Raw genomic sequence first — 16,849 nt, 5'->3', positions numbered from 1 at the left:
AGTGTAACTAACTAACATTGGCATGTTTAGCGATGTGGAAACTGAAACCCCCATTTAAAAAACAAACTATTTAGAGCCTAATCCCACCCCACTAAGTACTCAGGCATCAAGCGAGTTACATAGAATTATTATCTATGGTGGAAAGCATGAGCATTCAGGGGAGAAGGTAGCCTCCCCTTCCCCTTGAAAAACTACTGTTTCTTGGCAGCTGACAGAGGCAGCAGCAGAATTGCTAAATTGAGCAGAAAGAATACCACAGAGATCCACCAGGCTTAACTAAAACTCAATTTATTTATCTTCCTTTCAGGTATGTAGGGAAAGGGAAATTAATCAGAATTTCAGCAAAAGTATCTGTGGTAAAAACTGAGGATGTTGTTTTACAGTTGTTCAACTTTTTAAAAACTGGTTATTCTAATGTGACATGAAGACCCTCTGTTCGAAGGCTTTTGTTATTGATGCCTGCTTTAATGTCTTGCACTGCCTCTACTACGAAGTCTTAGAGAATTGATAAGGGTGCCTGGAGGAATAGCTCAGAGACCAGCAGGACATAGCTGGAACTTGATTTTATGATAATGATTACCTCTTTTTCAGATATGTACAAGAATAGCATGAAACAGATGCAACTGATTTCTTCAAATAATGCTATATGAAAACAGAACTGTAAGATATTGAGGGATATTCTACTCAGCTGTAACATAGTGATTGGCATTTAACATTTTTGTCATGTGAACAGGTAGCCAGTGGACTCTGGACACATGATTCTGTTCCACTGATACAGCTAAGTAGGATTCAGCCTAGCTAATATTCATAGGGTGACCATTTGAGGACCCCATTATGTTGTTCTGAGCTTCTTAACTGAAGAGCAAGATGAAAAGGCCATAAACAACTTATTTTCTCAAATTCTGTTTCATGCTTACTATATCAAGAGCATGTCTGGATGCTCTCCCACATGTAATGCCCTTGCACATAGAAAACTAACATGCAAAGGAGAAGGCTAGGCTAGAAACCAAGCTTTCCACGAACATAGAATTTTCGACATGGTAGCGATTGAGTTATATAACCTCCCTTGTAGTCTAGAGTGGAGATATTGTTCAAGGAGATACACCTATGCTTCTCATGAATGAACAGACGGGTGAGTGTACATGTGCTTGTGCATGCACTCACTTGCTCACTCACTCACACATACCAGTCTTCTCCTTTCAATACAACACATACATCTTTGGGATGAGCAATTGAGTTCATCAGTGGCAAGATCATTGTAACGGCTCCTTTGTACATCTACAGATCCCAATAGTTAAGAGATCCTTGATACAAGTTCATGAGATTCACATGGAATTTCCCACATTTCCTCCTTCTAAAACAAAGTGTAATTTTTAACCATGCAGGATTTCACTCCAGGATGACATTTCACAAGGAGGGGGAGATAAGAAGGAAAGCTTTAAGCAGCATGTATTACATGACAGCATGGTCATTTCAGATGAGACAAATGGGATACTTGTTTCTAAACCATCTACAGGCATCACCAGAGGAATGACTTGTGCTGTTAGTTAAGGATAAAACAAAACAGTTCCTACCCATTAAAGTAAAAATCATGTATTGAATCTGACTCCAGAGATGGTGCAGAATGATAAGAAAAGCCAAAACTGATATGCAGAATGCTAACCCCTGTGAGGAAATAACAAGAAGAATATTTCACTAACAGCACTACTGAGATAAATGAAGAAAACATTCAATTTTAGAAGCCTTTTGTCTCATTCACAAGTTTCCTTTTCTCATTGTGTGTGTGTGTATAAATTGCTGTCAAGTCGCAACTGACTTATGGCAACCCCTGCTGGGGCTTTCAAGGCTACTGAGCAACAGAGGTGGTTTGCCATTGCCTTCCTCTGCAGAGTCTTCATTGGTGTTCTCCCATCCAAGTACTGACCCTGCTTAGCTCCTGAGATCAGACTAGGCTGGGCTATACCATGCCACTGTCTCTCCCCATTTTGGGGTGATCGCAATGAAAACACTCAGATGTGAAACACATATAAAACTGGATTTTTTTTTTTTGCCAGATTAGTCCTGGTGAGAGATGGGCATAAAAACCCAGTAACCCACTTAATATAAGCCTTCCTGTGTAACTAAACCTACTGCAGTCCCTTTACTTTTCCACATCAGGCATATCTACAAATGTTTATTGATTTATACCTGTTTAACTGTTATGGCTGCCCACAAATAATATTAAGGATTATAGTTCTGGAGATACTGAGACTACACAGAATCAGATATTCTAATGCTCCCTGAGAAGAAGTAATTATTAAATTAGTTAAAATATGTGGTCTGTTACTGATGTGATATCTCTCCACCAAAAACAATTTTTCAACCATCTTTTCTTTCTTCCAGCCAGCTGGGTCTACCTTTCAGACATTCTTTCTCCCCCACTATAGTTCATTACAGTTAAACTATGGAACTTTGTTGCTGCTTTTATTCCTGAGCATTGGTATATGCAAGCTGCTTCTGAAACAATTTAAAATATTGACCCTTAGTGCATGCATGTAGAAATTTCACAGAAATCAACAGGAAGTACTTATATATAAGGCATTTAGGATGTATAATGATGTAACACAGAAGAAGAAATAAACGATGTCAACTCTACAATTTAGATACTACAAGTTAGCAAATATTTTAAATGTGTAAGCCTCAAAAACTTCACACATGCAAAGGTGAGATTATGTTTATTAGGTATAGTGTTTGCATGGGTCTTGAGTGCTTTAGTGGGTGCTGTTAAGTCATTCTGTGAGTGGGTGTTAAGTCATCCTGAAGGGCAGTATATAAATTGAATGTTGTTGTTGTTGTTGTTGTTGTTGTTATTATTAAAAAACTTTAGTTTGTTAAGAGCTTGATACATTTCATAAGCAGATTTTTAAAAGGGAGATTTTTAATGATAATGGAGGCAATCCTTGTGATGTAGTATAACTTCCAATGATTTGATTTCAAGATACTATTGATGTCAAAAACATTATTAAGTTACATTCTAGCTTTGCAGTCTTATTGACCTTAAGATAATAGTAGTGTAACTGGTCTACGGTCATTTATACTAACTGAACTGAGTTGTCCTATTTTCTGACCACAGCACAAACACCACTGGGGAAAATGCTTGATATAAGTTATTTGCAATGCAAAATTAATTTAAAACATGCCATGCTTTTCTTGAAATGCTGTCAGAAATAAACTAAACCTATTGTGGTTGCATGACTAACATAATTGTACAACACAGTGGGATAAATTAGAAGTGAAAGCTGCATTGCAGAACTTGCACAAATACATGTGGTTGGCTTCAACCTCCTTTACTGCTGGTGGAAAAAAGGAAGAGGTTCCTCTTTGACCACCAAATGCTATGCTGGGGATCATGGGCCATGCATAGACAAAAGCCATGTGGGATGGGGCCTCTAGAAAGGAGGGTAATTATATGAGTGAAAAAAGCTGGCTGGATCCAACCCATGGTCTGGTCTGGCTAAATTACAGATAAGACAGATGGAATTGTAGTTTGCTATTCCTGTATGTGGATGCACAACATAAATAAGCCACGTTTCCTAATTGACCTTGTGCATTAGCAACTCAAGAGAGTTTCCAAGGCAAAGTTTAGACTGACAGGAATCAGGATACAAAGAATTACTTCAGGTGCGTTCAAGAACATTTGGATTTGGGGCATCCTTTGTTTTAAAAACAAACTTTATGTGACTTCACAAACTGTTTTTGTTCTGCATTTCTAAAGTGGTTTTCTGTGCAATATATATTTAGAAGGTGGGGGAGTCTACTGTTTGAGAAATCAAATTCTCTTTGTGGCCACAGAGCACAATCTTTGAATCTCAGGGCCAAGCTACACATGACGAATGACACTTGAATGGCAAGTGTATTTCTCCCTGTTCACTTGCCCTCCACTCAATCCACTTGCCGTTCAAGTGTCATTCGTCATGTGTAGCTTGGCCCTCAGACATGCCTCTTAATACATGTCTTTAACCCTCTTTGTAAGCATCACACTAGAGCACTTATATGTACTTCAGTTTCATGGTAATTGCCAAGCACGCATTCAGAAGACCATGGAAATGACTCCTGAAGGTGTGACTTGGGTATGAAACTGATATATCAAGTCATTCTAAAGTGACTATCATAAATTGTAAAATCAGTACAAACACAGAATATTGGTTCATTTTCATTGAAGATACTAGTGCTATAAAAGACCATCCAATTTGGTGACAAAAATATATAATGCACTAGTTTACAATATATTATGCGTTTTGATTTGAGAATGTAGCCTTTATTAAAAACATTAAAATGATTAAATTCTAAAATATCATTGCATTTCCCCCTTTATGTTGGTATGTGTCAGAGATATTAATCTACCTACATATTTTATTCTGTGATTATCACTTTTCACATAGAACCATGATTGAATACATATACTCTGAGACTATATACTAACCTGTGAAGCAGCTGTGGGTGTATTAGTTTCCTTACTACTCACACCAGTACTCCCATTTGCTGTAGCTGTTTCTGTCTTCTTTACATTCACCTCTACAGGAACAGAAGGCCCTACCTGCCTAGTTTCGGTCACTGGGACTGTATTTGAATTGTTTGTTTGCCGTTGCTGAGTCTTATTATACCAGCTAGGATAGAACAAGTGATCAGTAGGCTCTCCACTTGACTGCATGGCTGCTTCCTGTTCAGCAGGCTGTTGAGTAGTAATCAGCACAACTTCACCCTTAATTGAAGATATTAAAAAGATGAAAAACAAAGATGCTTGGAGAAACATTCTCTCATACCAAAAGGGGCCTGTATATCTAGACAAAGGTCCCTCTGATTGAACTCAGAAGAGCGCTGACTTTGTCTTTTTGATTTGTTGGCTTGTCTTAACTTGGCTCATCGACAGTAACAGAACGACCATTTGAAGGATCATAATAAATGATAATGTATGCAGAGAATGAGCCAGTTTGGTGTAGTGGTTATGAGTGGCAGGACTCTAATCTGGAGAGCTGGGTTTGATTCCCCACTCCTCTGCTTGAAGCCAGCTGGGTGACCTTGGGTCAGTCACAGCTCTTCCAGAGCTCTCTCAGCCCCATCCACCTCACAACGTGATTGTTGTGAGGTAGATGGGGCTTTGTAAACTGCTCTGAGTCGGTGTTAAGTTGTGCAGAAAGGCAGTATATAAAGCAAATATTATTATTACTCTCCACATTTATGCATTGCCTTTTCAAGATTCTTAGTTGCATCACTGGTGCCATCAGGGCTAGACCCTGAGACAGAAGTCTAGGTACCAGCTTACAAGCTTAATAAGAGCCACCATAAAGCAAGCTGAAGCTTAGCATTTGGAGTATACATTGCCATCTAAAGCTCCCATCCAAATCATTAAGTCCAAAGTCTAACCATACCACGGGATCTCATGAACAGACATTCCATATTATTCCAGTGAATGCACATAGACGAGAACTGGATCTTGCTGCCATGATCCCTTCTTCCTCACTACATGATTTCATTCTACCCCCTCATTTTTCTTAAACTGGACATACAACAACATATGTGTGACTGTGTGTTTTAACGCCAAACTACATATAATGCTGGGAGACTTTATGACATTAAATAAAGGATTTCCCTCAATCATATGTAACGTGGGAACAATTTAAAACTCAAAAGAAAGACATCAATAGAAATGTCATCCTACCAGCTGACATTCCCCCAGAACTCCTCCCTCAGATCCCCCCCCCCCAGATGGGATCTGCTATCAGAATCCAGCTGAGGGAAAGGGAGGAGATATGCCCATTATCACTTCTTGGCATGTTTGTTTATTGCATTTTCAGTTTGATCTAAGCCTTCTGCACATTTTGATCAATAGCCAACCAGAACAGAGAAAGCATTTAATACAGCTGACAGGAGCCCAAATAGTTACCTGACTAGGTGCAGTGACAGCAGCGTCTGCCACTGGAGGTGGTACTGATGCTGCGGAGTCAGTCTGAAGTACAGCTGGGGTGTCCGTTGGTGGAGTATCCTGTTGGGGTTGCTGAGATGGCCGTTCAGATACTTCATCCTCCTCACCAGATGATTCTGTGTGGACTTCATCAAATTCTTCGCCTTCAACCACATCCTCATCTTCTTCTTCCTCTAAAGGAACACAAAGAAGAAACTCTTGGTTTTCACTTAAATAAAATGCATGGTTTCTTTGTGAACAGAGGGTAGTTCTGAGGTGTAATTCTCCTTTATACAATTATTTCTGGCATGACCTCATTAAATGAAAATAGTGTCAGAAAGTCAACACAATATTGTTTTCTGTGAAATCTCCCTTAGTAAAGAAATCCTAGAAACTATAGGCATTTTGGGAAAATCCGTACATTGTGTCTGGAGAAGGAAATGGTAGAGGTGTCCTGCTTGTCCTGAAATTAAATTAAATATTCCAGTAGGAAAAAAGAACCATTTGTCAATATCCAGGCACTTATTTCTATCAAGTAATCAAGAACAGTAACTTAGGTATATGGAGAGTAGAAAGCATCAAAGTTGGGTGATCATTTGTGGGATGGATTTGACGCGTGGGTCAATATTTAGTCACTGTCATATATCTAATTCTGAACCAGTCTATAGAGGATATGAGCAACAGGTTCACAAAATAGTGCTAGGGACAGATGGGAGGGATTCTCTACAAACTTGAAGAAAGCCCCAGGTTTGCAGAAAAAACTGGAACCTTAAAAAAAATACACCGCAAGATTAAAATTCCTCAAAATAATAGAAACAATGCCTATAGCTATACAAAAATAACACCCCCTAGACTCTCAGTATCCATTCTAGAGGTTGCTAGGCAACCAGAACAATATTGCTGAGCCTTCCAAACCTTGGCTTCTGCAAAGTAAAGCCATGGTGGAGGGGAGCAGGAGCTGACTTGGAGGCCAAAACATTCCTGGATATGGTCCCATCCTCCTTTCCTGTCATGTCCCCAATGGAGAAAAACTTGCTGGTGGTAGACCCAATGGCAACTCCTGGAGATTCACTGCCCATATAACTCAGTCCAGTCTAGTAGTGACGATCACTGAGCAACGTGGCTTGGCCTGGCCCAGTGATGGCAGCCATTGCACAAGTCAGGCAAGCATAGAGGGAGCCACTATGCAACTCAGGCCAGTGGACACCGTGCAAGACTTTTCTTGAGGAGAGGCTGCTGAGGAAGGGTGATTTGAAGACGAGATAGACAGATAAAGATATGTTCATTGGTGCTCAGGAAGGAGAGAAAGAAACAGGAAAAAGGGAGAGGCTATGGAGGCTACCAGAGAAGGGAAAAAGAAAATAGTGGGGGAAAGGGGATATAGGGAAAGATGCCCCTGGAAGTCCTTGCAAGTCCCTTGCTTGTAATTAGGGTTGCCAGCCTCCAGGTGCTGACTGGAGATCTCCCAGATTTACAACTGACCTCTGGGTCATAGAGATCAGTTCCCCCTGGAGAAAATGGCTGCTTTGGATCATGGCCTCTATGGCATTATACCCCACTGAGATCCATCCTCTCCATAAACCCTGCCCTCTCCTGGTGCTACCCTCAAAATCTCCAGGAATTTTGCAATGTGGAACCAGCAACCCTACTTGTAGTGATACGATCATTAGAACTAAAAACACAATACAGTAGAATTTAGGACCAAAACAGATGTAATGAGGTAATGTGTCATCCTGAGTAGAATGACACCCTTCTAAAGCCATTCAAAAGGCTTAGAAGACCAATGCTTGACACTGTACGTGTGATTGGCTTGGATCTAGATTAGATTTCTATAGGTGCAAGGATTTCAGCCTGCAGAGTGTGATTTCCCTGCCTCCTGCAGCGTCCTGAAATGCCCTCTGAAATGCTTGTGTGTGGATGGGCAGGGGGGAGGGGAAGGGTCACTTCTTCCCAAGAAACAGGACTCCAAGGAAATCTTTGCACCCAAGCCATTTTCTTCACTGAAAACACATTCCAGAATGCATGCTTAAACCACTTCCACTAGACTTCAAATGTTAACATCTGACTATAATGTTACTGATTGTAGCTATCTCAGTAAAAATAAGATCAAGATAGGTAGTCGTGTTGGTCTGTCTGTAGCAGTAGAAAAGAGCAAGAGTCCAGTAGCACCTATAAGACTAATTCAATTTGTGGTAGGATATGAGCTTTTATGAGCCACAGCTCACTTCTTCAGATACAGCTAGAATGTGAGTCCATCTGTCCTTATATCTTGGAGAGTGGAGTGATTCCAGAAGCTAAATGGTAATAGCCGGTGAATGACAAAGGCAGGCGTGATTGAATAGCGTGGGGTATGCAGAGGCATAGTGGGTGTGGAAAAGTTAGCAATGGTAATGAGACAGGAAGCCAATGTCTCGGTTCAGTAGTTGATTCAGGTTAGCAGGCTGTCTGTAAGCAAGAAAAGGTTGTCCCCACCCCCCAGTGCCTGTGTGAGGAAAGTGTCACAATCCAGCATGGGTTGTAGGTCATTAATAACGTGTTGGACTGGCTTGAGTTGTGGGCTGTAGGTGAGCACCAATGGTGTTCTGTTGTTATTTTCTTTGAGCATGTTTTGTAGCAAACTGTCCCTGGGTGTCATTCTGGCTTTTCCAATCATCTTTCTCACTATGTCAGGGGGATATTGTAGTTGCTAAAATGTCTGTTGCAGATCCTTCAAGTGACTATCTCTGTCTGAGGTGCTGGAGCAGATGTGACTATAGTGTAGGGCTTGGATATACACAATGGATTGCTTGATGTGCCTGGGGTGGTGGCTTGAGGCACGTAGATAGGTTGGTCAATCTGTTGCTTTCCAGTATAATGTGGTACTTACGTGTCCCTTGTGTATGCATACTGTGGTGTCTAGGAAGTTTATTTCTTGGGTAGAGTGATTCATAGTTAGATTGATGGTGGAGTGGACAATAAAAATGTCATCAATGAATCTCAAGTAAAGGAGAGGTGCCAATGGGTAGGCATTCAGAAAATGCTGTTTTAGGTCCACCATGAAAATGTTGGCATACTGAGGAGCCATACGGGTGCCCATGGCTGTGCCACTGATTTGGAGGTATAGGTTTTCACCAAACCTGAAGTAGTTATGTGTGAGAACAAACATGCAGAGTTCAGTGGCAAGATCTGCTGTGGTCTTATCCGGGATGATGTTTCTAATGTCTTGTAGTCCATCCTGATGAGGGATATTGGTGTACAAGGACTCAACATTCACAGTGGCTAGAATGCTATTTTCTGGAAGATGGTCAATGGACTGCAGTTTCTTTAGGAAGTCTGTGGTATCACAGACATAGCTGGGGAATTAATGACATATGGTCTCAGGATGGAGTCTATAAATCCTGATACTCCTTCCATGATGGTGCTGATGCTCAAGACAATGGCACATCCAAGGTTGCCAGGTTTGTGTATTTTCAGCAGGAGGTAGAAGGTACCCAGTTGAGGTTCTTGGTGTGTTGTCTGGGGTCCGAGGCTCAGCCCCCAGGCATGCTGGGAGGAATAGGTGGGGGACAGCCGGGCGGTAGCTACTCAGCCGCCCTGACAGACCAGATCCCAAACTTGCCAGCAATATAGGGAGGTAAAGAGACACCCAAGCCAACTTGATTTCCAAGGTATGAGATTTTGAGAGTCAAGCTCTCTTTGCAAAGAGACCTTTGACTCTAGAAAGCTCATACCCTGGAAATCAAGTTGGTTTTTAAAGTGCTACTGGGCCTGAATCTTACATATCTTAAATATCAGTGTATTTTCTTTACAATAATCATGTAAAATATATATTATTTTTGATTGTTTCTATAGGTAGGTATTATTACTCTGGAGTTAATATTATTAGTAGAGTAGATCTGATCGAATTCAGCTCTTCTGGCTGGTTAAATATATACCATCAATCCTTAATCTCTTGCCTTATTACGTAGGTGCCTTCATTCAAGGAAATGTTCTTTCATGCAACACTCTTGGTAATAATTGCTGTGCTTCTGTCTAGTCATACAAACAGGTCAAACAGGTTAATAACTCTGGTGGTATACAGGATGTTTGACTCTCAAAAATGGTTTTGTACCTCATGAAGGCTAAGGCATCAGATTCGATTAAAGAAGAAAAGTATTTTCAGCATGCTATGTTAGTCTTCATGCAAGTTTACTTTTGATTATGAGGCATATTACATTTTTGGAATGTCAAAAAGGTCTCTCCATCATATTCCTGACAGGATGTCTTCATACAAATTGTGCACTTTCGCAGTTAAAAGAAAGCAATTTGATTTTTTAAAAAGAAAAGAAAGCACATACCTCTATAAAAATCAATTTCTCGTATTATTTTTTCTTCTCTATTGAGGTTGACTGTGAAGTGGCTCATATTTTCATAGCCAGTCTCTATTTTTTCCATCTGAAATGCTTTAGAGGCTTCAGTGATTCTAAAATAGAAGTGGTATTATTCGCCTTAGAGATTGCAAATAAACAGTTTGAAAATTGGTATCTCATGATAAATGTGGAAAACATGCAAATTTTCTCAAAAGGAAAGAACTTACTTTTGTAGTAATGCTTTGGCATTCTGTGAAAAAATAAAACCAATGGAATTAATAAATCCTTAAATTCTTAATTCTGCCCCCGCCCCAGGCATATAGGCTGAGAATAAATGCTTATACAGAGTGTTAGAGCACACTTTTAATTTCTTTGAAATCTCAGAATTACTGGAAATGTGAAGGCAGAGCCCAGGGAGTGCCACACATTTTGTCCCATAAGGCACATCTCTTTGTGGGTACTCCTGTATAGTTTTATGCTCTCACACAGGCACACAACTGGGGGGAAGGAATACCAGGCTGCCACCTGCCAACCGGAACATTTTTCCCAATCCAGAAAGCATCTTCATTTTTCCCTCAGGCTAAGCAGCAGGCTACTAATATTCTCCATTTCCCTACAGCTGTGTAAATTGCCACTGTTGTCCTGTTAAGAAATGAGTGAGCCAGTCACCTGTTATATGCCACAGAGGATTTTATAACAGCACAGGACAGATACATTTTTTAAATTGGAAAACTCCAAAATAATTAAACCGTATCAACTGACTCAATTTCCCTCAGGTACTAAGCTTTAGAGTATTTAACACATAATGGTTAACCCAGACCTGACTCCATCTATGAGATCTATGAATAGAATGGTGTAGGTGGATTTCCCAGCTCAAAACTGCAAACATAAGGAACGCTGCAGAGTAGTGGCATCTCTTTGCAAAGCTGTCATGTTCTGAAAGAAGGGAGATTTATTATGCTCTGATGTAGATGATGTGACTTTTCTGAAATAGTGGTACTCTTTCTAATGAGAGGCATCAGACCTCACCTTGTGCTTTAGGCCCCTACTTCCATTTTGTGGGGATATAAAAATGTTTGAAAAAATAAATTATGTACAAGTTGGACAATGTGTATGAAGACTCCAATTAAAATCTGAATTAAACATATATAGAAATAATCAAGCTAGATGTATCTGCATTTTGGCCACATGAAAGCATGTCACAGTGACTTAGGCCACTAATCCAGAGATTTCATCTGTACCTTCCTCTCCTCATATTACATTTAACAATGCCTCCTATTTTCTGGACATTGGTCTGTATGCGCACTAGGAAAAATAACATCTTGGTCATTGGTTATGTATTCACTCTTGTCTTCACTATTAACCATTCTAATAGCCTGTAGACCACTGAATTTGAGTTTGGTATTTATACTCTAGCCTATACTAGTGTTAGCAAAGCTACTAGTGTTAGCAACATACACTATCAGAATGAAACACTTGCAGAACCAATGGAAGGAAAATTCCCAAACATAAACACAAATACCCCCAAAGGTCACTGAACAGAGTGATATGAATACTAAAAATGACTTTCTAGGCAACGGCAAGGAGCTATCGATAGTGCATAGAGAAAGAAATGAGAAAAGTGATTTAGAATTTGCAAGATAGAATTCTCCTCTTGCTTTTGGATTCTCTCTAACTTACCTGTAGAAATACGGCCATCTCTGGCTCTTCCATAAACTGGATGCCTGATTCCACCAGTTTTGACACAGCTTCCAAATGGTCTGCATACTTTTTCATCAGAGATCGGACATGTTCCAATTTCTCCTCTTGACTCCGAGTGATTATTTGTGTCATCTCACTTTTTCTTTCTTCTAGTATGGCGTACAAATAATCAAATTTTTCACACAGTTGCTCTTTCTGCCTTTTGCAGCATTCCTGTAAATTAAGTTAAAAGTTATATTGTCAGCACTTTTTTATTTCCAGTAATTCTGGGAATTGCTTTTTTCAAATAAATCCTTTTCTGTATAAGAGCTTTAAAAGACCCTGAACAGTGGCTTTTAAAGCTCTGAGACTTCTCCAGTTGTTTAGAGGAAATCTGTTTGATTTCAAGTAGGTTCTCTGAAAAGGTGTCATATAAATATTTAGACAGACAGACAGACAGACAGACAAAGTTTCACTGCTGTCTGATAACTGAAGAGATCTTCCAGTTTTTCCAATCTTAAGCATTCTGTTATAAGAATAAGAAGCTAAAATTGTACCATAACGTGCATTCCTAATGCACAACTCGCTTTAGAAAATGCTGCATTTAGTGCCATCATTAAAATTGTTACAAAGAATATGACAAATATTTTAAAAGCTGGAGATAGGGCACTAGAAGTTAATTATATAGCACGGTTTAATTACAGAGCACATTCAAAATTATGAAACGCAGCAACATTTAAAGTATTTTTCTCTGTAGATAAACTTTTGTACCTACACATGATTATTCTCAGTCATATCATAAGAATTTATATTAGTTGGAAATGTGGTTTCTTAAAATAAATTGAAATCTCAAAAATCCTGTGCTGATCATAGGAGATAAATATAGGTGAACAGGATCTGCCTCTGAATTTAAAACTAAAAGTAAATCGAATTTTCTCTTTTAGTAGCTGTGCCTCGTTCAAAGTTTCCATGAGCTAATTTAAGCAAAGGTCAGAAAATATTCTACATTAATAAATGAGGCAGCAACTCTCTATGCTCTGGCTGTTTAAATCCCAATGAATCCAACTGTGCAAAGGATAGTGGTCCACATCTTTAACTAGAATAAAAAGAGGGTTGTATTTCTCTTCCAGTTCCAGGTAGTTCTCTTCACTTGGTGATTTTCAAGGTCAAACTGATGTCCAACTGAGATGAAGATTATGTGAAATGAATAATAATAATTTGGATGAAGATTCTTATGCAAACATTATGAAGGCTATTTTCCATAATCTTTTGGATTATTTATGGATGCAAAGCCTATTAAAAACACAATGAAGAAAATTATGCACACATCCATTGCTCAAACTCGGCAAGCTGAGAATGGCGGGGTGGTGGTGGATATTTACTGACTATATGTGAGTCATTGTTGGAAATCCTAGACTTTGGTTTTGGAAATAGCTTCTCTTTCTTAATTTATTATTCTTTATAAACTTCTCTCGTCTTGGTTTTGTTTGACTTAGTTAAAATTTGAATGTTAAGGAGCCTCTGCTTTTGTATGATTCTATTTTCTTCAGTGAGTTTACTTAAAAGGCTCATTGGTGTCTGCAAACTCCTGATAGCGCCCAATTTCATCCTTGCAAAGCAATGCCTTCCTTACAACAAAGTTGCTTATATTCCTTTACACCCCTGTACTTAGTTCAGGGGTTTTAAAAGACTTTGGATCATGTTTGATATACTATTTCCTGTCCCTTGCTTTGGTTGCATAAGGAACTGTAATGGGTTTTTCTGCCAATTAGAATCACAAAGCGTTAAATTTAAGCATCCTTTACCCCAATAAAGGATAGCCTTTCATGTGGTGGTGGTGGTAGTTTAGTAATTTTAGGGGTTTTTTTTCTTTCAGAGGATGCATGAGAGAGATAGAATATCTTTAGCCAGAGCTGATGGTTCTCCTCCATCTGTCACATGTTGTACTAGTTGCCCAGAATGTCTTTTTTTTTAAGTTCTGATGCAGAGATTTTGCAAGGATCTTTTGAAAGGCACTTGAAATAGAATTCTGTTACGAAAAAGCAGTATCCATTGTATCTATGAGATTACCCTTCAACAGCCCTGTTTGATATCTTCTGTGGGTAGATTTCTCCAGGTGCAGTTCTCCATCTTTTCCTGATGTATGTGGGAGATGTCTTACACCCCAGCTACCAGCATCAGCTCCTTGTTTTCCTGTTGTCTTCCATGATAAGGACTTATTTTACAACAAATCACATCTCTATGGTCATCTCTTTGCACTACTGGAAGCCTTGACAGGTAGAAGTGATACAGTCAAGGCACAGATCTTTGCCAGCAATGTGACCCAAGATCTTATCTGTAAACAGAAAGGCCACTTCTTGTGCCTGACAAATGTTGTGAGAGGAGTGGCAGGTTTCAGATGCCCTTACTGATGTCTCTAGGCAAGTGTGCAGAATAAACAGACCACACGGTGCTCCCAATTAAGCTCTGACACTCTCTAATTGACTCTTATGGGAATTATAGCTCCTAAAGTCATATGGTAACAAGCGAGAAGTCATACACGGAGGTCATGCAGACCCAGCAACAACAAGAAATTAATCCGTTCAGAAGGGCTTTCTTCTGCAGATATACCAATGGAAAACTTTGGCATGTCTGTCAATAGTCATTTTTACGAAATCTTCAGTTTTAGATGTAGTTTGCCCTCTAACAGCTAAATCTTTTTTTTTTAACCGATGGCCTAACATGCCACTGACAATTAAATCCTTTTTTATGCCCTTTTACTTCCACATGATACAGTCCCACAATATAATATGCACTGGGGAGGTGCCATGGCTGAGTGGTAGAGCATCTGCTTTGTATGTAGAAGATCCCAGGTTCAATCCCCAGCATCTCCAGTTAAAAGGAGAAGGTAGGACATGATTTCAGCTTGAGACTCCAGACAGCTGCTGCAAGTCAGTGTAGATAATACTGACCATGACAGCCCTCTTCTGTGTTGTTGCTGCCTAGGTCAAAGCAGAATGGCTGGTGATGGTATGAGAAGAAGTCACGGGTAAGCCTGAGCCTTCCACGTGGGGGAGCTGGTCTCCAATTCCCACAGTGACTCCTCTGGGCAGGCCCTGGGGAGCCATGACATTTCAGTGTTGGCAGCCAGGGTCTGAGTCACCCTCTGGCATTCCAAGACCAACCAAATGGGGCAGGGGGAATGCATCCACTTGAGGGCTACAACGGCACCATGCTGAGTTCAGGCTACCAAGGCCTATCTTGTCATCCACACTCAGCACTCAAGCCCTTTTCTGACACATGCAGACTGCTCCCCCATGATGCGGTTCCAGTTCTCTTGCCTCTTCAGATTCTGCCTGGCGATGGCCAGTTTACCACCTAAGGAGCTTGGAACCCACTCCTTCAAGATAGGGGCCATCACTGTGTGTGTGTGTGGGGCGGATCTCGGCCTTCCGTCATCCCATTTCTTTTTGGGTAGTTCCTGCAGGTCAGTGCAAATTAGTATGGATTTGTGGGCATAGCATTGTTCTCTGGGCCGGCATCTACACATCGTTGTCTGGATGAGGTCAGCAGCTGGGACTGGAGGGAGCCATTGATGTCACCTGAATTAGCATTAGGGGGGTACTCATTGGTGCCAATGGTTCTTCATCATGCCAGGCATTGCTTCCCCCCAGATGCTTGGGCCATACAACTGGGGGAGAATGACTTATGCACATGGCAGGGATTGGACTTGAGGCGCTCTATGATGACTGACCTGGAACTCCTGTGTGGATACTTTCCTTGGATGCACCTACTATGGTCAGACTTGCTCGAGCTGTGCTCATGGTATGGGGATGTTGTCCCAGACAGGGTGGATCTGGCCAGGCAGAAGTTGTCCAGGGCAATGGGGCAGTTTGTGGTGGCAACATGAGTGCACTGATTCCTCACTGTAACTTATCTTTTTGGCTGGAGGCTTTATACTGCTTGAATGGTGTGTACCTGTCCAGTTGGGGACAGGACATTTGGTTTCAAGACTTTCAGGATGGCCTATGGAGTTGGTTGCAGCTTTAGGAGCTTTGGTGGGAGCCATTTTGTGGCTCTTGTGGTAGTTTGGGCATTGGGCATGGATCCTTTTGGGGGGAGACAGGGCTTGCAAGCCCAGTTTCTCCAGGAAGGGGATCCCCTTAAGGAATCTTGGGAGTAAGACATGGCAGGGGCATGCCCAGCTCAGGGAGCTGTTTGGGCATCCTCACTCCCAGGTGGCAGGGTATTCACACAGGGGCATACCCCCACATAGTATCCCAATATCTGTCATCCCGTGGTCCCCCCCTCAGCAGGTGGACTGTGGGGTCATGGTGGGTCATCAGTTGGCAGGCGGGTCAGCCAATGTTTGGATCCAGCCCCTAAGCATTGCTAATGCTCCACACGCTGTGAACCAATAAAGTTGTGGCCTCTTTTAACTCCAACTAAGTTGTTCTGTGTATTCTGTCACCATACCATCACTCCCACCTCCCACCCCATCAGTGCTGGGCTTGCAACTGGCTTTTAGAAAGACACAATATTTCTACTATCAAGAACACTCTCTGATCACTTTGGGTGTGGTCCAAAGTTAAGCAAGCCCCACGAGAGCTCTCCCACTGAAATAAACGACTTGATTTTTGATTGGTCAACAAAAAAGAATAAAACTTTTTAAAAATATGTATTGTCGAAGGCTTTCACGGCCGGAGAACGATGGTTGTTGTGGGTTTTCCGGGCTGTATTGCCGTGGTCTTGGCATTGTAGTTCCTGACGTTTCGCCAGCAGCTGTGGCTGGCATCTTCAGAGGTGTAGCACCAAAAGACAGAGATCTCTCAGTGTCACAGTGTGACACTGAGAGATCTCTGTCTTTTGGTGCTACACCTCTGAAGATGCCAGCCACAGCTGCTGGCGAAACGTCAGGAAC

The 16,849-nt window shown here is 41.0% G+C and overlaps 1 protein-coding gene across 2 annotated transcripts in view; it reads right to left on the bottom strand.

Moving 5' to 3' along the window:
• The window catches only part of TRIM55 (tripartite motif containing 55), a 53,262-nt gene that overhangs the window by 27,034 nt on the left and 9,379 nt on the right, over positions 1 to 16,849 (bottom strand). Inside the window, exons 5-10 of one of the 2 annotated variants that reach the window (XM_054985701.1) lie at positions 11,950 to 12,183; positions 10,497 to 10,519; positions 10,258 to 10,382; positions 5,924 to 6,135; positions 4,463 to 4,741; positions 1,575 to 1,665 (exon numbers count right to left, since the gene is read on the bottom strand). In XM_054985701.1, coding sequence (XP_054841676.1) covers positions 1,575 to 1,665; positions 4,463 to 4,741; positions 5,924 to 6,135; positions 10,258 to 10,382; positions 10,497 to 10,519; positions 11,950 to 12,183 — 964 coding nt within the window. The remainder of the gene's footprint in view (positions 1 to 1,574; positions 1,666 to 4,462; positions 4,742 to 5,923; positions 6,136 to 10,257; positions 10,383 to 10,496; positions 10,520 to 11,949; positions 12,184 to 16,849) is intronic. The other variant, XM_054985700.1, reaches the window with a different exon arrangement.

This window comes from Eublepharis macularius, chromosome 7 (assembly GCF_028583425.1).
Source record: "Eublepharis macularius isolate TG4126 chromosome 7, MPM_Emac_v1.0, whole genome shotgun sequence".
Taxonomy (NCBI): Eukaryota; Metazoa; Chordata; class Lepidosauria; order Squamata; family Eublepharidae; genus Eublepharis; species Eublepharis macularius.
The sequence above is the reverse complement of the archived record's forward strand: the minus strand, read 5'-3'. Positions and strand labels throughout refer to the sequence as shown.